We start from the raw sequence: 21,759 nt of genomic DNA, 5'->3' as shown, positions 1-21,759 counted from the left end.
AACTATTTTGGAAGAATATTTTGCTTGGAATATATGACTCCAAGATATATAAATCACAGCCCAAAGAAACTTTTATTGTCATTATTCTTCTTGTGGCTAAATTATACATTTACATGTAAAAATTCCTGCGATTGGCTGGCAACCAGTTCAGGGTGTCCCCTGCCCACTGCCCGGAGATGGCTGGGATGGGCTCCAGCCCCCCTGCGACCCTAATGAGGATAAGCGGTACGGCTGATGAGATGAGATGAGATGTAAAAATTCATGGGTAGAAAAATGTCTTTCACCACCGTTGAAAGTAAAGTAAAACAGTAAAAAGGCCATTAAAAATAATACTATTCGTAAATACTTTTCATGTAACCTGTTCCCCCCTGTTATGTTTGTTTAAATGTATTTTTTTTTGTCATTTGGATGACTTTATTCGTACAATTTGTTTATAATGTCAATGCAACATTGCAGTGGAATATTTTTTTGGAAATGTATATGCGTTTTGTTCGATAAAGCATTATACTTAATAAGAATAGAGTAAAAAATATCAAATAAAAAGTACAATACCTGTAAACGACCACCTTTTTATTGTCTTCAAGGTAGGAGGTTTTACCTGCCAGACAAAATAAAGGGGCACTCAAGCGAACCATCTCAGTTGACCAATCATAACTGTATTTGTTTTACGAGCATGCGCAGTGAGTATTCGACTAAAGTTGACATGTTAAGATCCGACAACGCACAATGTGGTAGGGTCTAACCTGATAACGCTGCCTCACTTCGCCGACCTTACATTTATACTCATGGTGCGTGTTGGATATCGGATGCCATTGCCCAATTACAACAAAAGCGGCCCGTTTCTATATTATAATCAGGTAAGAATATCAACTTCGATACTTTGGTAAAGGTCACGTTAAGCAATGCAATCTGTCAAGCTAGCTAACACGGATGTAGCATGTAGTAGCTTTTGGGGGTTACTGACTTTTTAAAGGGACTTTTTTTATTGCAGCTGGCAATATTTAAAATCTACAGTAGTGATCAAGTATTAAAGTGACAACAATCACCAAAACAAGCGGTAACATAACACCAAGTAACTCTACAAATCACCAAATAAATCCACGTCATTTTTATATCGTCAGTGTCATTACGATGTAATAGTGTAATGTTTTTTAAACATCCGGGGTTTCATCTGAAAATCACAGTTGAATTTACCTGCCATGTTTTCTCCCCCCACAAACTTTTATTTAACGAAGCTCGTCATCGGTCTTCATTCTTTTGATACCTCGATGAACCAGTTTTGCCTCTTTGTTTGTAAAATGTTTTTCTTTTCGTGAATGTTCCTATCATTAATGTTCTCTGGTATAAAAATCCACCCTGGTAATTCTTCTGTTTTGGCTTTCGAGGGAAGATTTTCCCTCATCAGCAGTGTTCACATGTTCTCCAAGTCAAAGTTTCGGGGATTTAAGTATTGGCGCTCCCAAGTAAAATGGTGAATGGTCTGCATTTTTATAGCGCTTTTCAAGTCAACGAAGACCTCCCAAAGCTCTTTACATTGTGCTTCACACTCACCCATTCACACACACACTCACACACCAATAGGGAGTCAGCCGTAAAACAATACAGAATGGTAGTATAAATCACACGTTGTTATTGTCACCTATGATAACACCCAATTGCAATTGTGTCTCTCGTTTCCTCACAAAGTTCTTACGAGTCGAATTCCACCTAGCAAAAGACACATGAGTAAGGTCCAAAGACCTCTTAATTTGGTTTATGAAATGTTATTTTCAAGGCGTTGAAAATACTTCTTTTAACTACCTTATTGGGACCAAATTAAGACGACATTGGGTAGTTTAAACTATTATACACGTCTACTTTTGCACTAAATTACATCTAAAATGTAAGACATTTAGCCCAACAAACAACTCCTAAAGGATATCTGGTGTCGAGTGGGATTAACTTGGAACGAGGATTACTAATGTGGTCTCCACAGGCACCATGTAGCCCCACTAAAACGGATGAGTAGCCTTGTAGTCCGATTTCGAAAACAGCTCACCAGTAATGGGTCATCGTGATTCCCGAGGACATTTGATCTCTAACTTATGAAAACTCAATGACCTGATCAGTGTCTTTAAATGCATTATCAATTCTTCACAAATTAGTTTTGAAATCAGCCAATAATGTGTAAATCACGCAGGGTCCTTATAAAAGGTAGAAGTTTTGTTGAGTCAATTTTGCCTTACTTTTCATAATTACAACATGGCAATGATAGTTTTAGAGATCCAGATAAATCCTGTAGCCTTTCAGACTAATCACTCATCTGTAACAAAAAAGAAGCTTGCATCTTAAAGGGTTGGTTTCCTGATCTTAAAACATTCTTAAGCTCCTGAGACTGTTACATTGTAGCGCAGGATGCCACTTGTTCGTTTGGGAGTTGTCACAGATGTGCATATGTGATTGTAAATGCTGGAGTGCTGATAAAGTGGCATATCTTTTACTTGCATTCCCCCCATTTCAGATAAAAACAAAGAAATGGTAATTTGGAGAGCATTAGATTGCCATCATCCTAATAAATTGTAGCTTGCGAAGATATAACCAAGTCCATAACGTATCATCAATTGATTCTCTTTGAGAGCAACCATTTTCTTGGGAGTTCAACTTAGTATGTCATTAACAATTTATACCTGCACAGACACAACTTTTGCCCCTCATATACTAGTGAATCAATTTTGAAACATTGACCTTTTAAGTTTTAAATTTACTTTATATGTTCTTTTAACACTCCCCATATTCTCATCCTATGTGTGTGAAAGTCGAAATGCTCATTGATCTACCAAGACACACACTTAAGTTCTCAAGAATGCAGTCAATTACATCAATGTTGCTCACATAAGCAGCAAAAGGAATTAGTGCCTTCAAAATGAAAGAAAGTTCTAGATGTCTAGGAATTTGGTGTTTGACATACATTTTTTGCTCATTAAAATATGCGGCTTAAGTGCGGATTCAAGTAGTTGTCACTTGAAAATAAAGCTTAATTCTCTAAATTATTATGTATGTCTATCTTTACCTTTTATTATAATTAAATGATAACTGGATTAAGTGATCTATGCTTTGAATTGTGAAGCAAATATGACAATCATAAAACCCATCATGAACTATTCTAACTATTGGATGTTTACTGAGCTTTCCGAGTTTAGGTGTGCAGTTTCACTTCTTACTTGCTTCTAAACTTCTTATTCAAACAAAACCTATATTCTTTACATAATAGTCTTGTACAGACTTCGCTTCAGGTGTCAATTTTTTGTTTGTCTAACAATAGCTCTCACCTTACTGTTATTCCTTGGCACTAGAGTATCATAGTAAAATAATTTCTTTAGTCAAAATGTATCTACTAATCTCACTTCAATTTGCTTGGGTCAAAGACGTGTCAGGAAAAGATGGTACTTTTATAGCTTTGGCATGAGTACACAAGAAAAAAAAAAGGCCAAAGTCCAAAGGCTGGTCAGCATGTAGCAAAGAATACTCAGATGCTTCTGGAAAAAAAAAAAACACCTTAATTGTGCATGCACGGTTTCAACAATGGCTACAATATTGACTGGTATTCCTGAATACAACAGCATAACGTTATAACATCATTCTTATGTGTGAAAACTTAAATGCTTTTGTTTTGGCATCAAAAAGAAAAGCAGCTTTAGTCAGGTAGGAAATTTGTCAAATCTTACACTATTTACACACAATATTTTGTTGTTGCTTCTTAATTTAATGATGTTCATTTCAAAATAAAATAATAATTTGTTTTACAAATAAACATGACTTGACTTGTTACAAATTACCTCATTGCCCTGCTAACCCAAACCGAGTTCCTTGGGAAATATTAATTGCTGGGGAAGTGAAACCTTGACTAAGTGTAGAAGTGGGTTTATGGCGTTTGACTCATGATCCTAACAGTCATGTGCCCAGTTTTTGTCAGCAAAAACTAAATGTCTTAAAGTCCTGCTTTGGCCTGCAATAGCGTTTCATCGTTCAGATTCTGACATTGAGAGACATTTTATACCAGCCATGTCCAAAGTCCGGTCCGGGGGCCAGTTATGGCCCGTGATCAAAGTTTTACTTGGCCGCAGCCTATGTCATAAAATTAATAATATGTGGCCGCCATTAATGCTGACCATATTAGATAAATAAGTATAAAGTATACAAAATACATGTACCCAAAATAAAAATCACAATTTCACCAGATGGTGGGAGTAGGTCTTTGTCACTTTGCCCTTAGCTTTCTGTTAGAATTGTAGCCCACGCCATTTCTGACATGGCTACTATAAATTAAAAAAACGGAAATTTACTGTGAGGGATGCTTATTCCAGGAAAAGCGGAAATTGGAGTATTTTTTTTCACCAAAATCTAAAACAACTGTGCCTGCCTAGTTTGCCAAGAGATTAGCTGCTTTCAAAGAATTTAATACAGGCACATTGCCAGACGAAACAAGACAAAAAGCTATCTGAAAATGCTCTAAAAAGCTTAAGCAACTGGAAGCGGTTTTGATTAATGGCACAGCAGCGCTTTTCACGAGACCCTGTGGGTCAAATTAAAATTCTACAAAGGCGAGCTATGAGGTCGTAATGCTGATCACCAAGCACTGCAAACCTTTCCTGCAGGGGGAAATTATTAAAGACTGTTCTAAGAATGCCTGGCTGAATAGTCGGCCCTCTCACATTTTTAGCCTACAAAATCTGGTCCACTTTCTGAACACTTTGGATACCCCTGTGTTATGCCAAAGAGGGAAAAAATGAAGGTTTTATTCAAGTGAAAGGAAAACCTAAGCCCAAGTTGGTCACCTGTGGCTAACATTCTAAAAAAGATAGTAAAAGGGAACAGTCAAATTACTTTGGAAAAATACTGTTAGTCAAACTGAAATTAAGCATCCTTATTGTCTCTGTTTCTGATAGTTTCGTTTTATTTTTGTTAGGAGGCTGTAAGTCATCCCTCCAATTCTCAGGGATCCATCAGCCTTTCCTGATGAAGGACCAGCAGGATGGGGACCTCCTCCAAGGTAACGTTTTACAACAACAGAAACATGAGCTGCATGCACACATGCACACACGGTGCAGAATATAAGTTCTTACTTTTGACAATTTTCCTACTTTGGATTTTAACAAAACCTAAAATGTTGATACAATTTCCTTCATTCTTAAATTGTGTTTTTGACTGTACTATTCCGTGAGCTTGATTACTAAGAGGCCAAAGTTCTATTTGCTTTATTTGTGCACACATAGTACAATAGCATGTCTTTATTTTGACAACTGTTTCTTTGCTGCTCTTCCTTTTTTTCCCAATGTCAGAATGTTTTGACACACAATTTGACATTCGATCAGGTTTTTTAGTTTCACCTTTCATTCATATATGCGTTGGTCTTCAGGGCAGATATATATAAGTCATGGAATATCTGAGGCAGGAAAAGTGAAACTAACAAGAGCTACTTGTATTTGTCCCAGTAATGTGCTTTTGAAAGGTTGGGTATAATTACTTGGTCAATAAGAGTTGAATCTGAAATGTTTGATACAGAAAAAATGGTAACTTTACATCAGGGTTGTCCAATGTGGTTCCCATGGGCACCAGGATGCCCCCTTAAGACAGCTGAGGTGTCTGTGGACCTGTTCTGAAAATGGCTCACCAGTGCTGTGGGTCCTTGTGATTTTTTTCTAGTCAATTGATTTTTTTAGTTGTTCACCGAGTTTATTCAAGCCTACTTCCAATTGTGAAACTGGTAATAAAATAGTAATAACATAGTAATAAAATGATACATTGTTGTTTTAGAAATGCATTACAAAAAGTGGGCAGCACGGCGGAGCAGTGGTTAGCGCATGTGCGGCACAGTTCATGGTTTGGGAACCTCGTGCGTGGGTTCAAATCCAGCTCCAGACTTCCTGTGCGGAGTTTGTATGTTCTTCCAGTGCTTGCGTGGGTTTCCTCCGGGCACTCCGGTTTCCTCCCACATTCCAAAAACATGCATTTCAGGTGATTTGGCCGGTCCAAATTGTCCCTAGGTGTGAATGAGCGAGTGAGTTGTCAGTCCCCGTGTGCCCTGCGATTGGCTGGCAGCCAGTTCAGGGTGTCCCCTGCCCACTGCCCGATGATTGCTGGGATGGGCTCCAGCACCCCCGCGACCCTACTGAGGATAAGCGGTGTAGCTAATGAGATGAGATGAGATTACAAAAAGTAGCCCTTGGCTTAAACGGTTAGAAATCCCTGCTTTACATGTTCTTCAAATTCACTGAAAACTCTAATCTGATTATTTTCATTGAATTATTTATTTAATAGAAATATCAGACACTGTATTTTTGCAACAGATTATTCTATTGATTCAAATTATCTGATTTAAATGTATGTTATTCTCATTTTTTTCTTATTTCACTACAATTTAGAAAATTATGATAAAACAAGAAAATAATACTTAAGTATTCAAATATTATTAGCTGGAAAAGCATTTTTAAACAATATGGTAAAAAACAACTTTTTTTTGCAGTGCCAATCGTCTGACAACGTAGATGATACGGGATGGTTTTAATGAATCATTAATTACTAATTCATGTTTTCTTTGTCCGTGTGTTATTTTTTAAAGAGGAATCTCCTCATGACAATGGGGGCACAGAAGTCAACCAGTACAATTCCATCACGCCTCCAGCCTCTCCTGCAGAAGTGGAGGAGCCCTTCTCTACCTACTTTGAAGAGAAGGTGGCCATTCCTGAAAATGGCAACCAGGTAACCAATCGTAAAAGAAAGACCTCTTCTAAGCATCTACATTTTATATACAATCCTAGGAGCATAGGTAACATCTTGTTGAGTATAGGACAAATGACAGCTAATTGCTTTTACCTTCCTGACAAACTAAATGAAACCTGTTTTGCAGATGTTCAGCTTTAGGAAACTCTGGGCTTTCACTGGACCCGGGTTCTTGATGAGCATCGCATACTTAGATCCAGGGAACATTGAGTCCGACCTGCAGTCCGGAGCAGAGGCTGGATTTAAGGTGAACACATGGAAATTATTTTGTGGCATTTATTATTATTACAAGCTATCAATACCATATCTTATGCTCCACATTGGTTCAAATTAAACTTATATAATTTATTTTTCGCCGTTAATCGGGACCAGAACCAACCACGTAAAGTGTAAAGCCGCGAAGTAGCGTTAAACTTACCTTGAGATGACGTTACCGACTGAGAGTATAAGTCTGTAACAAAATAACAACTATAGATAAACAAATAACACATAACTGAAGTTGAATGGATGGTTCTATTGCCATTATACAAGAGTAAAACTAAATTGGAGGGCTGCCCCTTTCAGAGAAAGAGAGAAATTTAGAGTGTCTGGCTAGCTATGGGCTAGCATTGGGTGTCCTTGATTTGAGGCAAGTCCAAGATTAAAATACATGCAGTGGTTTCCCACGAATCGTAGCTCTAGGTAATTTATTTCATTGTTAATGGTTCTGCCGTTCCTGAAATACAGACTTTGCTAGGGTGGCTCGTGAGGGCTGTGAGCTTAGCCATAGCAGTAGGTCCCACCTTCAGGCTCGCTATTGCTCTCTCACCCAAAATCCACCTCAGTCGTTTCCCAGACTCCTTAACAATCAATGGAGCACCCGGTGGTGATCAGAATTTCTTTGCGTTCTTCTGACTTTCATCAGAGTCCAATTTAATTGATGAATTTCTTATCAATGTAAAGAGGCGCTAATAACTATCGGCCGCTATCCTTCCCATTTTGTTGTGATGCCGAGCCGTAGATTGTGCATGCTCACCCCAGCTGTTTAACTGACAGCGTGCACCAGCCTTTCACAGCCACGTACGCAAACAGTCTGCCCACAGAATACATGCACACACAATCATGCAGCACTTGATGTGAGCTCCCTTTGACCCAAATGAACGATACATTTATCAATGAAAGCGAAAACAAATCTGCAAAGGAGTGAACCAGTGATAACAAAGCACGAAGAGGTCTCTGTATTAATCATTTCTGTTGACATGTCACTTTTTGTCGATGTTATTCTTTTGGCGTAGCCCGAATGCCTTTCGATAAATCCTCTTCTTCTCCTCAGCTCTTGTGGGTGTTGCTGGCGGCTACGGTCATTGGTCTGCTGTTGCAAAGGTTGGCAGCACGTCTTGGCGTTGTCACGGGAATGCACCTTGCAGAAGTCTGCAATCGGCAATATTCGACTGTAAGCTGCCTCTCTTCCATTACGTCAGATTCAATTATTTTTTTTGCTGTACAACAAATTCTTTCTTGCAGATCCCACGAATCGTACTATGGATTATGGTGGAGTTAGCAATTATTGGTTCAGATATGCAGGAGGTCATTGGCTGTGCAATAGCTCTTAATCTTCTCTCGGCAGGCAGGTACTTTATCTTTTTTTTTTTTGGACTAAATGAAAGTAAAATACATGTGTATTTTTGGGTCAAAATCACATTTTTGATTTTACTCCAGGATTCCTTTATGGGCTGGAGTACTCATTACAATAACAGACACATTTGTGTTCCTGTTTTTGGATAAATACGGTAAGTGAAGATTTATTTCACAGCTTTTATTACAGTCTTTCCCTTGTGTTGATCCCATCCAATCCCCTTTGTAGGCCTAAGAAAACTCGAGGCTTTCTTTGGGTTCCTTATCAGTGTAATGGCTCTAAGTTTTGGATACGAGGTAATATTACTTTCCTGCCACCGTTTTAGTTGAACCAAAGTTTTCGACGAAACAATTGACCCTTTGCCTTTTATCTCGGTAGTATGTTCTCGTGAAACCAGACCAGGGAGAGCTCCTGAAGGGCATGTTTGTGCCATATTGCTCCGGATGCGGGCCCACACAACTGGAACAGGCGGTCGGCATCGTAGGCGCTGTCATCATGCCGCATAATATCTACCTTCACTCCGCTTTGGTCAAAGTAAGAATTATTCTTATAAAGTTTGAATAAATTATGAAGAATTCATTGTCTTTTTATGAGTCAGAATTTACAAATTTGCCAGCGTGCAAGTTTTTTTTTTTTGCATATTGAAAAAAAAATGCAAACCTAAATATACTTCATTTTTGTTTGTATACTGGAACATATCAGACCTTATTTTTGTGTTGGGTGAGAATGATGTTGATGATAAATTTGCTCTACATTTCAGTCACAATTTTACAACATAGATTTTACCTCACCCTGAGACTCTAGTTTGGATAGGCGGTGCAGAAAATGGATGGAAGGATCTGTAACCTCATCCCAGTTTTATTACATTCACTTTTAGTTGACTGTATACAGTCAAGCATTTTAGTTTACTTTTGAGGCATAATTTTATTCTTCTAGGTGTGGTAAATGAAAGCAACATTTTAGTGTAGTTTCAGACAGGCCAATTATTTAATTCCAGAATATAATTGTTATTATTTCCTTCTGGGTGGAAAATAAGTCTCAAGTTTTAGTCCAAGTTCATTAACTCTCCCTACTTTTTATAACATTTAGTCGTCATGATCCCATTTTCTTTAGAGTCAAGTTTTAGTCGACTATTCAAGCATTTTGATTATATATTTTGTTTTAGTCAAACCAGACATAACTTTAAAACTTATTGGTTACATTTTCTTCTGGACTATCATTTGACACTTAAGTTGGCATCTCCCAGTCGTCTATTAGTCACCTTCAACTTGTGCAGAATGCTGCTGCCCATCTCCTATTCCTACATCCCTTCATTGGCTCCCCGTTCATTTTAGAATGGATTTTAAACTTTTAATGTCTTAAAAGGTTTTTCCCCATTTTATGTATCTAAGCTTTTAACTATTCGTAATCTTAGTAGAGTTTTGAGGTCCAAAGACCAACTTGTGCAGGAAGTGCACCGGTGGTGTGACCAAGCCTTTTTGGTTGCTTCCCCTAAGGCTCTGGAATCCCAGTCAAATTACGTCTTACTTTTGACCCCGGCCTCTTAAATTGAGGCTAAAAACGCACTTCTTTGGGATATCTTTTAATACTTAATAGTACAAACTCATTCAGTTTATTTTCTTATTTGATACTGTTTATTGTTTTTATTGTCTTTTTTGTTTGGTTTTTACATATTGCTTCTGTTATTACAATAAATGAAATGAAATGAAATGAAATGATCTGCATTTATATAGCACTTTGCTACACCTAAATTATTGTTATAAAGGGCTGTAGAACTATATTACATTTATGTTCAGAAGTAAATGGAAGGAGACCAAGAGGAAGGCCACGATTGACGTGGATAGATAGTGTTATGAGTGCACTGCAGGAAAGTCTAAATGCTAGAGCTCTTGTTGGGGATAGGAATGAGTGGAGAGGTGTTGTAAAAGGATAGTGGGATGTTTAGATGCGTTCTAAGGGATGGACGGGGCACCCGTATGATGTGGCAGGGGTAAACCAGTGAAAGCTGTCGGGTCCTGATGTTGAACAGAAGAGTGTGTTGTGTCACCCTGACCTGAATGACATGGCCGCTTTCTTGTGTCCTGTTTCATCTGGAGGGACGAAAGCATAACCGACTTAGGTGCCGAGGTGCCTAACATATTTCTATTGTCTGAAATCAGATCATGTAACATTTAGATTTTTTGATTCCATCAAGAGATGGCTATTGTGATTTTGTGGCAGATTCGAAGAAAAGAACAGCATCCTATTTTTGTCTCACCTCTGTTCACGAGTATAATGTCAAAATGCTGTGTTACAACTAGGTTAGGTCCAAAAATCGTTTGGATTCTTGTGTGCTTATAACCCCACCTCCTTCTATGTTGCTATCACATGCCTTTAATTACATAATCTGTGGCTAGTTTCTGGAAAAAAAGAACTCCAGCATCAATGCTCACTAGAAGGATTTTTGAATGATTTGTGTAGCACTTATGCTATCAGGCAGAAGGGAGAAAAGCTACTTGACTAGTTGTAGGTTTCATGAGTGGTAAATTTATTGGAGAATATACCAGAATCAAAATTAAGTTGAACAAAAGCTGGCAATTTAATAAACAATGGACAAGGTGATTGACAACATTTAGCATAAATTACAGAAAAGAACACTCTTATTTGGTTTAAAGCATTAGATAATAAATGAAAGTTTGGTTACTTTAGGTTTACTAACCCCGTTTTATTTCTCTATCAGTTTATTGCCTGTTTAAATACTCTAGGTATTATAAAGGTAATAATATTAACTCTTCCCCTATGCACCAGTCTCGAGAGATTGACCGCAAAAACAAGAAAGAAGTGAAAGAAGCCAACAAATATTTCTTCATCGAGTCGACCATCGCCCTCTTTGTCTCTTTTCTCATCAACGTCTTCGTTGTGGCTGTTTTCGCCCAGGCCTTCTATAATAAAACAAACAGTGACGTGGTGGGTAGATGAGACTTTATTTTAGACTCTGACTCAAGTATACAATTCTAAACTATCCCTCTTTATGTGGTCGCAGTTCCATGTGTGCAATGGCACAAGCATCCCTCACCAAGGTCTCTTCCCTGACAACAATAAAACACTGGAAGTCGATATCTACAAGGGGGTACGTCTAATCTTTTTTTATTTATGTGTATATATATATATATATATATATATATGTTAGATATTAGGAAGCTTAAAATGCACTGTTGTAAAACACAAAATAAGAACTTATTTGTAAGGTTAGTTATAAGTTATTGGATGGTACCTTCGCTCTGGAATTATGTTTGTTTTGGGCTGCAACGAACGACTATCTTGATTGTGGACTACTCGGCGACCATTTAACAATTAGTCGAATAATCGCATAATTATTCACTTTTTCTTAAATTTAGAAAAAAGTTGTTTTTATTATGTGGCAAATGATAATAAAGACAAGAACATTTGGTACAATGAAAAGTACATATTTGATTTCACATATTGCGAATTTTTACGCAAGTTAAATAAAAATTCCTAATTAAAACCAACTAAGCACAGTGCTTGGTCAGTGGAGACAAAAATCCACGAATAAACCTGTCCATTTTTAGGGACAGACAAATAAATACTAAAATCAACTAAACATTTTTTTATCACTGTAAAATAAGAAAAGGCTAATTAGCAGCAGTAGAAAAGGAAATGGAACAAATTTGACATGCATTATGTGAAGTGCATTCAGTGGTCAACTGCAAATTCTGTAACAAAAGATCTTAAGGATTCTCTACAGTTTGGAATAAGACACTTTCGTTAACTGATGTTTGGCTTTTCTAACGTTTTAACTGACGTTTATTCTTCGAACTGCATGTATTCCATTTTGTTCGTCTGGCAAAACTCCCAAACTCTATTTATCGCAAAATGTACGATGTATGTCATCAAAACAATATTGACTTGAATGTTACTTGAATCTTACTGAGGTAAGTCAGACTCAGTTTGGTTCAACTTTCAACTGGTCTTTTTAAATGTTCGTGCATTATCAAGGTACTGGCATGATACGCATGGTCTGCTTTGCTGACTTTGCAAGTAGTCTTTTTATGGCCGTATCCAAGCTAAAATGGCCCCTATTTTATGAGTTTTAGTATGTCTACTTGATGTTGACGCCGTTATTTCTGTTTGTGACTGCTCGAAACAGATGCTATTGTGTCCAAGCGACTCTTATCAGAGATTATAATTAATTAAAATACCTCACTCTGTTAGAAAAGCTTGTCTGAAGACGATAGTTGAATGTGGAATTAATTTTCGGCTATTTCCATTATCATTTTTTGTAATCAACGTCGATTGATGCAGCCCTAGTTTTGCTGATAAAAAAAAACATTTTTGAAACTAATTGTTGCTATTATTATTGTTGTTCAGGGGGTTGTTCTGGGCTGCTTTTTTGGTCCTGCCGCACTATACATCTGGGCCATCGGCATCCTTGCAGCAGGGCAAAGTTCTACGATGACGGGCACCTACTCTGGGCAGTTTGTGATGGAGGTTTGTTCATTTATATGGTCTTTAATAGTGCAAATTTAAGTAAAGTAATACAAAATGTTTCAGTTGTTTTGTATTTTTGTGTCACTATTTAATAAGGGCTTCTTAAATCTGCGGTGGTCACGTTTTGCTCGAGTGTTGCTAACACGTTCCATCGCCATCACGCCCACGCTGCTAGTTGCCATATTTCAGGACGTGCAGCATCTGACCGGGATGAATGACTTCCTTAATGTGCTACAAAGCATGCAGGTCAGTCTCGTTACAGACTTGTTCTGTGGATAATTGTGTTGACTGGAAAGAAGTTGAGTAGAAGAAATGTGGAACTAATTAATTTTTTTCTGGTCCCTTAGCTTCCTTTTGCCTTGATCCCAATTTTGACCTTCACCAGCCTCAAGTCCATCATGAACGACTTTGCAAATGGCTTGTAAGCAAATTTAACTAATTCTGAATATTCTTAAATGATTTGTAAGAACATGAGCATGCTTTTTTTAATTTTTGCCTTAAAACAACAATTATAAAGTAGCTAGCGGGCACTATTTATTCCCAAGGAAGACATTTATAAGCAATGGGGCTGATTAAAAAAAAATAGCTCACAGGTGATTGAAAATTAATTAACCTTAGGGAATACTGTCATTCAGGACTACATTTTGGAACTTTTTTGCTAAATTTCTCATACTACAGTGCAGCTTATTATTTTTTTTATTTTTTGTGGTGGGAAAAAAGTATTTGCCCGCATACTGTAATTAATTAAAAAATATTGTAATGACGTTAAACTTGAGGGGGTGTCTTACAATAGACACGTAGTGCATTATTCTCCACAGAATTTTTTTTCTCTGGCGCTGTCGTCTAAAAGTAAAGGGGCTCGCATTGTATGCGTTGCAGCACTTATTCGTGTTTTTTTCGGCGTAGTAGTAAATAGGTGCTCGTTTTCATAATTCCTCCGATAGTCTCCTGAATTGTCACACGATCTGAAAACACATGACGTAGGAATTCGCAGTAGAGCTGAAAATGGCTTCAGGTGTGTGGGGGCTCAGCGCCATTGGTGTTCTGCAGCCAAAGGCCCCAACGTCAAATTTCCCACACGGTTGGTGCCAGTTGTGTGCCGGGCTTAAGCTTGCAGTTTAAAATCTGGTAAAATCAAAGACAAAATTGGGTTTCGTTCTTGAATTTTTCTTCCGGCTTTTAATCGGGTGCGCTCTGAGGCCCGGAATTCAGGTTAGTAAGCATAAAATGGGCCCTAATTTTGTCTTTTACATCTAACTATTGTTTTGAAAAAATAATTGTATTATATTTAAAGAGTATATTTTACGTAAACAATTCTTATTTGTTTTCCTTCAGATTCTGGAAGATCGGTGGTGGGGTTGTCATCTTGTTGGTCTGTGCTATCAACATGTACTTTGTAGTAGTTTACGTGGCAACTCTAAACAGCGTGTGGCTTTACGTCCTGGCCGCTCTGCTCTCCATCGCCTACCTGTGTTTTGTAGGCTACCTGGTGAGTCGGCTCATTAACGGTTAATTCATTTTGGGTATTTTAAAACAGCGGTATTTTTCAGGAGGGGGTGGTCTTTTTGTGTGTTATTCAAGGATTCATATTGTGTACTAGGCATTTTAAAGTAGTAAGCCCAGCTGAACGCTCTTTTATCAGCGTCTCCTTTTAAAGATGTCGACACTTTTAGAGCACGATCAATGAGGCGCCACTTAAGAGCTGACATTTATTAGGAACGGTGGGTGTGAAATATTGTTGTTTTTGGTTTGTATTCTTAGGTTTTGCATGTTTTTGAGTTGATTACATTTTATTGTCCATGTACATAATGGTACACAGATTTATCAGCCAGCCGATTTATCTGCCTTTATTTCCTGAATTTTGGGGAATCATTGGTCATCATATCTCTTGTAAAATAAACAATTTTTCTTTCAATATCATTTACCTTCTCATTGGTACGATAAGGTCAGCTTCTTCTTCTGCTGTAATGACTATGATAAATTTTATTTAAGAGGCCTACCTAATGTGCCTATTAACTATTTGATTGCCATAGGTATATTTTTTAAAAATCATTTCATGATAAAGCAAGATCTAAAAGATAAAGGTGTGAGCTGAATATTTTTAATAAAACTTAAAATTTTCAAAAACCAGAACATCTGACTTAAAAGGATCAGCAAATAGAGATTGCCTGGATAATTGACTTTCTTAAACTTATTCATGAAATTTAACAAGAATTTCCAGGAAAAAAGAAGGATACAGTACTAACACAGAAATTAAAAAAAATCTGTGCCGTGTATGTATGTGTATTTTTCTATTTTTAGCATTCATCAGGTGTTTCCTTTATTGGATTGAACTCAATAAATCATTTTTTTAAAGCAGTGTGAGAACAGACAGACAGCACTCCAAAGAATATTGTCCACATTCCACTTAAGGCCTTGTCTGACTTGTCGATCCTGTCTTTGTGTAGGCGTGGCACTGTTTGGTCGCCCTGGGGGTCTCCTGTCTGGACTTTGGTGGCAGGGTAAGCAATCAGCCTGCTGTGTTCATTGAGGAACAATCTGAGTGCGACACCTAGAGACAAACAACAACGTTCCTCTTCCTTCTGAGGACTCTGAGCCCTGTACTCACCTGGGACTGTTGCGGTTTTCTCAGAGTTTCCCTGTCTATCATGTCGAGCCGGGAATCAAAATGTCCTTTTTGTAAAGTCGACACCAGCATAGCGTTTGACTTGGTTTGTCACTGTATTAATTCACTCCTGTTTTGATATCATTTTAGAAAATCATGTTGATTACAAACGGTTCCAGGACGATTACTTTATAGGTTTCACGCCGTTTACTTTCATATGCCAAAGCACAATTAATCCATTTTTATTTTTTAATAAAATCTGTGTACCTATTACAAAACGTCCAGCAAATATTTTTACACGGTTTATGGAATTGTTGCAATATCTTACAGAATACTTGCTACAGGTGCAGTTGTACAAAAAAAGGTGGTGGATGAGTTGAATAAAAACAAATTCAAGTATAATTTAGATACGTATGATAAATATTTGCGTTGAGATTTTAATATGTCCTAACTCTTTGCACTTTTGTGCTTAGGAGAATACATTTCATCGCGTCCAGTTAGATTTTGAGTCCAAGCATTTATCTGTTTCACTGACACTTTTTAGGTTGTTCACTCGGAAATGGTTTAATGGAGTTGCTGACTTATTACACTGTTTAGGGATCAAATGTGAACAACTTTAGTTTCGACATCCTGCTAAACTATTCATTTGAACAAGTTTATTGCTACATAATGGGGTCTGATGTCTTTTTGCGGATCAGGTTTTAAATTTTCTTTATTTTTTCTCACGAAGTTTATGCCTTTTCCGTGATTATTTTTGTATCCGTTTTTTCATTTAACATTTAAGTTAAAACCCCGTTCTATTTGCAAAATATAAGTATTTTATGTTGAATAACACTCTAAAAATACATCTGGATTTTTATTCCTTGTTTTTTTTCCCAAGATTTAAAAGGGAATAACTAAATCTAATTCGATTATTAACAGTGATGTTTTGTCCAAAGCCTAAAACTACTTGGTGGTATTAGCTTGGGATCTACAGTGCCATAAAAAAAGTATTTGCCCACTTCTTGATTTCTGTGTTTTGTGTATATTTATCACTAGCAAATGTTTTTAGATCACTTGACCAATTTTAATATCACACAGGGACAACCCAAATAATTACAAATTGCAGTTAAGAAATGTTGATTACATGTATTTAGGCGCAAAAAATCAACACCTATCTGGCCATACTTGAAAAAGTAGTTGCCCCCTGAACCTACTAGTGAATTGGGCCACCTTTGGCAGCTACAACAGAAATCAAACGTTTACAATAATTGGTAATGAGTCTATTTACAACGCTGTGGAGGAATTTTGGCCCACTCTTCTTTACAGAATTATTTCAAAGCTGCCACATTGGAGGGTTTTCTTGCATGAACTGCCTGTTTAAGGTCCGACCTCAGCATCTTAATTGGATTTAAATCCGGACTTGAATATAGCCACTCTAGAACCTTCATTTTGATTTTTCTAGCCGTTCAGAGGTGAAGTTGCTGGTGTGTTTTGGATTGTTGTCCTGCTGCATGATCCAAGGGCACAAGCTGATGGCCGGACGTTATCCTTCAGGATCTTCTGGTAAACAGCAGAATTCATTATTACGTCAACCACCGCAAATTGTCGTGGTCCTGAGGCAGCCCCAGACCATCACACTGCCACCATGCTTTACTGTTGGTATGATGTTCATCTTGTCAAATGCTGTGCCATTTTTATGCCAAAGGTAACGGGCTGCAGACCTTTCAAAAAGGTAGATCTAGGACTGCTCAGTCTATAGAATGTTTCTCCAAATGTCTTTAAGATAATCAAGATGCTTTTTGACATATGCGAGATGACTCTGTTTGTTCTTATGTGACAGCAGTGTTTTTTGCCTGGGAACCCTTCAATGGATGCCATTTTCATGGCCTGTGTCTTTCTTATAGTTGAGTCACGAACACTGACCTTAATTGGGAATTATATGGCAGATTTGAAACAATTTTTAAAATAAAAGTGGGCAGAAACTCCATTAAGGCTTTGTGAAATACCTCCAATTATCGTAAATGTTATTTTCTGCTGGCAAAGAGGTGGCCAAACTGGCTATTAGGTTCAGGGGGCAATTACTTTTTCACATAAGCCCAGGTTGATTTAGAATTTTATTTGTGCCTCAACATTTCAAAACTGCCTTTTGTATTTCCTTGTTGTTTGGGTTGTTTGTGTGATATAAAAACTGTTTTGATGATCTTAAACCTTTGTGATGGATATGCAAAAAACACAAATAAGGAAGGGGGCCAATACTTATTCATGGCACTGTAATATACTGTGACTAATTACAAGTCAATTTTTTTATTTTATATTTTGGGCCGATAATTATGACATCAAGTTCTTGCCTTTTATGTCTGATGAGGATCAGCCTGATCATTCTCAAACATGCCTACTAAAAAGTACTGTGTCGAGTACAAAACGCACCTTTTCATTTACCTGATGTATATTTCTGTATTTTTAGGCTAGAAGATTAAAATTGAAATTTGAATCAAGTCGTTTTTAAAGAACCATGTCTGAGATTTTGTCGCTGCTCATATCAACTTTTTTTAAATATATATGTCTTCGCCTTTTTAATGAAAAGTTGAAACAAACAAGAAGAAAAAATGTACACCTGTGTTATTTGACTTTGGATTATTGGCTGAGATAAACAATTTGTTGAAAATAAACTAGAAAGACTGCTCACGTGTTTCTTATCTCTGAAATACAAGCGTCATACAACAATTTTATGACTTTTAGTAGCCCACAATAGCCAACTATTGATGCATGCGAGTGCATAACCAGGTTTTAAGAGATAGTCGCTGTATGTGTGGTGTGAAATGCTCTTTTGCAGGACTTTCCTGGGTTAAATAAGGAAAGGTGAGCACCTTCATCACTAATCCAAATCACCACTCATGTGATTATCCTTTCTCTTGTGTTTTTTGTTATTCTTAAGTTAGCGTTTTCATTTTTGCCCGCTCACAGATGCACAAATGTTCCTAACATTGATGTGTTACCTCATTCACTGCCATAAATGGCTGAAAAGGTCGTAGATTTTTTTACTGGGTTGGCAGTGAATGGGTTAACTAGTTATTTCCCTTTTTGTCTTGCTCTTTTCCTGGATGCACTGTACGAATGAATGATGATCAAACATATTATTGTTTTAACAATTAATTTAGTTTTTTGTCCAGTCAAGCCTCATTAATAATTCTGTCTTTTTTTCCCCTTTCTGCTGCAGATGGGGCTTGCACGGCATACAGATATTTATTTACTGAATGACATGGACGTGTTCGAGAGATAAAATACGTCGCGGCAGGCAAACCTAATTGGACCGCTGCAACCTGGCTAGTATCTTCACATCTTAACCTATCAGTGCCTTCCACTGCAAAGTGGCCTAAGAATTCTCAGCATTTGTCTCTGTTTAGTCACATTCCCTGACAAGATTCTATTTTGCAAGGTCCAATGTAGCACTTTTTTGTAATTATACTCATGTGGATAAATTATGCCAAAAAAGAAGGAACTAAAGAACAATGCTGCAAAACAAAATGTTTCCTTAATATATGTGGAATTGTTATATTCAATGGGTCAGAATCGAAAACAAAAAGTAAAATAACATCTATGTGATCTATGAATAATCATAAAATTATACATGTTCTTGACTAGTGTTTCTTAGCTTGAAATGGATCAAAGTGTTTTTTCATTAGATTTTGTTCCTCTTATGGGATTGTAAATCCCTATGACTTCCGCTATTGTACTGGGGTATACTTAGAGTTATGCTGGAAACAAAATAATGTCCAGAAAAGTGATTTTAGGGATTCAGAAGATCAAGAAAGAGCCATGCAGTGGCGGTCCCTTAATTCCCAATCCAATGCATCTTTATTTCCAGGAATGTTCAATACCAATAGTTTTCCTACCTAGTATAAGTACTAAACTCTTCAGTACTCTCCAAAGTTTAGATACCATTGCAACTAACAGCCCTTCTAATATTTAATATGAATAGTGTATTGCAATCAATAAAATCTTTAAGCCTTTTTTTGGCCATTTTATTTTCAATATAACTGGTCATTATTTACCAACCCTAAAAAACGTTTTTTAACTCCATTTAGATGTTTGATATTTTGGCATTCTAATTTATGTACAAATATTTAATTCATGCAAACATGCTGCACATAGAAAGTTTTATATCTCAATGTATATTTGAAGTTTATAATATAGTATTTATAGTACTGTGTGTACGGAATAATTACTGAATTCTTGTTGAGTTTATATTGGAAAATCTGCTGACCAATTGATGTGAGTTCAAATTGGTCATCTAGTGTTGCAACTAGTACTTGGTAAGACATTTTATTTATGCAAAAAGCATACTTTAAACAAACTGCTGCAGAAACATTCAAGAATCATTCAGTGGCACTGACGATTACAAACGTCAAAAGTTTATTTTAATCACAGCGCCTTTTTTGACTGTTGATGTAAAATATGGACTTAAGTGGGCTGGTTATAAATGAGTATATGTCATGTTAGGGGACTGAACGCAACGTTTCTCCATAGTTTGGGATAACATCCACTGAACTGCTAATATTGGTCATTCTGAGCTAACAAAGTTGTCAAGCAGCTTTACTGGGCCAAATTAGTTTACTATGACAATGCTTTCTTATAAAAATATTTGTTTTCTTGCAGTTTAACTGCATGGGTCTGACAGTCTTTACCTGTGTGCCTCAAATCTATCGGGAGAACAAAAATATTTTTTGAAAGGGGGATGTTTTGCGGGATTGATCAAACATTTTTATTTTATGACGTTTTGAAAATGGATCTTGGTGTGCCTTCTAGTTAAATGTAAATAAATTGTATGTCATCCTCATTGGTAGCCTATATAAATATAATGCTCTGGGAAAATGTGTGTGATTATCTGAAAGATGAAGGACCTACCTAGATTTGCCCTGCTGACCACATCATATTGCATGAAAGAAACAACTCTAAACACAAGAAACTGACTGCTATTAAACAACTTTTGTTTTACAACACAGTATTGACACTACTGTTGTTCTCGTTTTTGAATAAAATGTTTATAAATGTTGACCTCATATATTTTTTTCAAATAAATAAGGATTTTGTGAATGGGATCTTTTGTTTTGAGTCAAGCATGTAAGAATATGTATGTAGCAAAACTAATAACTATAATTCTGGAACACAAATATTAAAATTATTTTTTTTTTCATTTTTTTTATTTTGTTGTGTCTTCTATGTACTTATAGTTCATTGTGCTCCCCACAAAGATATGAACAGAAATTGACTTATTCTATTATCCCTCCCTACTTTTTAATTTGTTGACAGTGAGAAAAATACTGTTGACAAGGCAGACACTCAAAATATATTTTTTTAAAAAATATTAGAATTCAAATGAAAGTTTTTAAAAAATTACGACATCGATGTAGTTTGTTGCTTTCCACCATAGAACAGAAACAAGGAAGGAAGTACAGTAGAATAGTTTCTATAACGGTTCATCAACTTTGTTGAAGTTGACAGCTACTTTTATGTTACGGATTAGCATGAAAGGCTACAAATTGGATAAGCATTTCTAAAACAACTTGTGATAACTGCTTTGTTATTACGTTTATTACCAGGTTTTCAATCATTCGAAGGAGAGTTAAAATAGGCTCAGTCAACCACTAAAACATCTGGTTTATTTATGGGCACATAGTGATTGACATTGTTGAATTTTACGTTAATTTTTTATAAAGAATTGATCATGTATTTACAGACACTGAAGGTTTTTCATAACAGACATTACATTTTGTAGAAAACCACAATGATTTACAATCAATCAAATTTATGTCACCAATACTACTGCTACTGTTCTTAGTATTATAATGTTAATTATTATTAGGGTGATTCTAGGATGATTTCATGTGCGCATATTTCTCTTACCCTGATTTTTCTTTAAAAGCCTGAGAATGCTTATAAAAGCACTTAATTATTCACTTTAAGTGTTTGCAATCATTTAACCGTAAATAAAATGCATTTCAAATGTTGTTTTGTAACTTTTTGGTGATATATATGCTCAATTTTAACGTATCTGCAATGCAATGTAATCAACCTCTTCAAAAGGTGTAGGCCATAAAATTATAAAATCTTTTTTTATTCTTTAATAATTTGATTTAACCACACTAAACTTAAGTTAATTGTACAATTAAATGTTATGCATTTATATTTATACTTGCTGTTTTATTCAAACTCTACATATCCCAGTAGTAGAGTTATAATGTTCTCAATTGTCCCCCCCAAAAGAATATGACTTCTTAAAAGCAGTTTAAAGGAAGTGACGTTATTTGAT

The 21,759-nt window shown here is 36.5% G+C and overlaps 1 protein-coding gene across 2 annotated transcripts; it reads left to right on the top strand.

Moving 5' to 3' along the window:
* The first annotated feature begins 704 nt into the window (after nucleotides 1-704).
* slc11a2 (solute carrier family 11 member 2) lies at nucleotides 705-20,543 on the top strand. 2 transcript variants are annotated; one of them, XM_088338565.1, is made up of 17 exons: nucleotides 705-857; nucleotides 4,946-5,029; nucleotides 6,599-6,738; nucleotides 6,887-7,006; nucleotides 8,072-8,191; nucleotides 8,263-8,369; nucleotides 8,458-8,528; nucleotides 8,603-8,670; nucleotides 8,753-8,908; nucleotides 11,162-11,320; nucleotides 11,397-11,483; nucleotides 12,743-12,862; nucleotides 12,959-13,108; nucleotides 13,210-13,283; nucleotides 14,198-14,351; nucleotides 15,310-15,363; nucleotides 18,667-20,543. In XM_088338565.1, the coding sequence occupies exons 2-17, from the start codon at nucleotides 4,996-4,998 to the stop codon at nucleotides 18,727-18,729; spliced, it is 1,677 nt and encodes a 558-aa protein (XP_088194691.1). In that variant the 5' UTR covers nucleotides 705-857; nucleotides 4,946-4,995; the 3' UTR covers nucleotides 18,730-20,543. The 2 variants fall into 2 exon arrangements, with proteins under 2 accessions (XP_088194691.1, XP_088194692.1); XM_088338566.1 differs by lacking the exon at nucleotides 18,667-20,543 and having other exon boundaries at nucleotides 15,310-17,067.
* Nucleotides 20,544-21,759: the final 1,216 nt, after the last annotated feature.

The sequence above is a fragment of the Urocampus carinirostris genome, chromosome 6 (genome assembly GCF_059441175.1).
Source record: "Urocampus carinirostris isolate Australia breed hairy pipefish chromosome 6, RoL_Ucar_1.0, whole genome shotgun sequence".
In the NCBI taxonomy this organism is placed as follows: Eukaryota; Metazoa; Chordata; class Actinopteri; order Syngnathiformes; family Syngnathidae; genus Urocampus; species Urocampus carinirostris.
The sequence above is the reverse complement of the archived record's forward strand: the minus strand, read 5'-3'. Positions and strand labels throughout refer to the sequence as shown.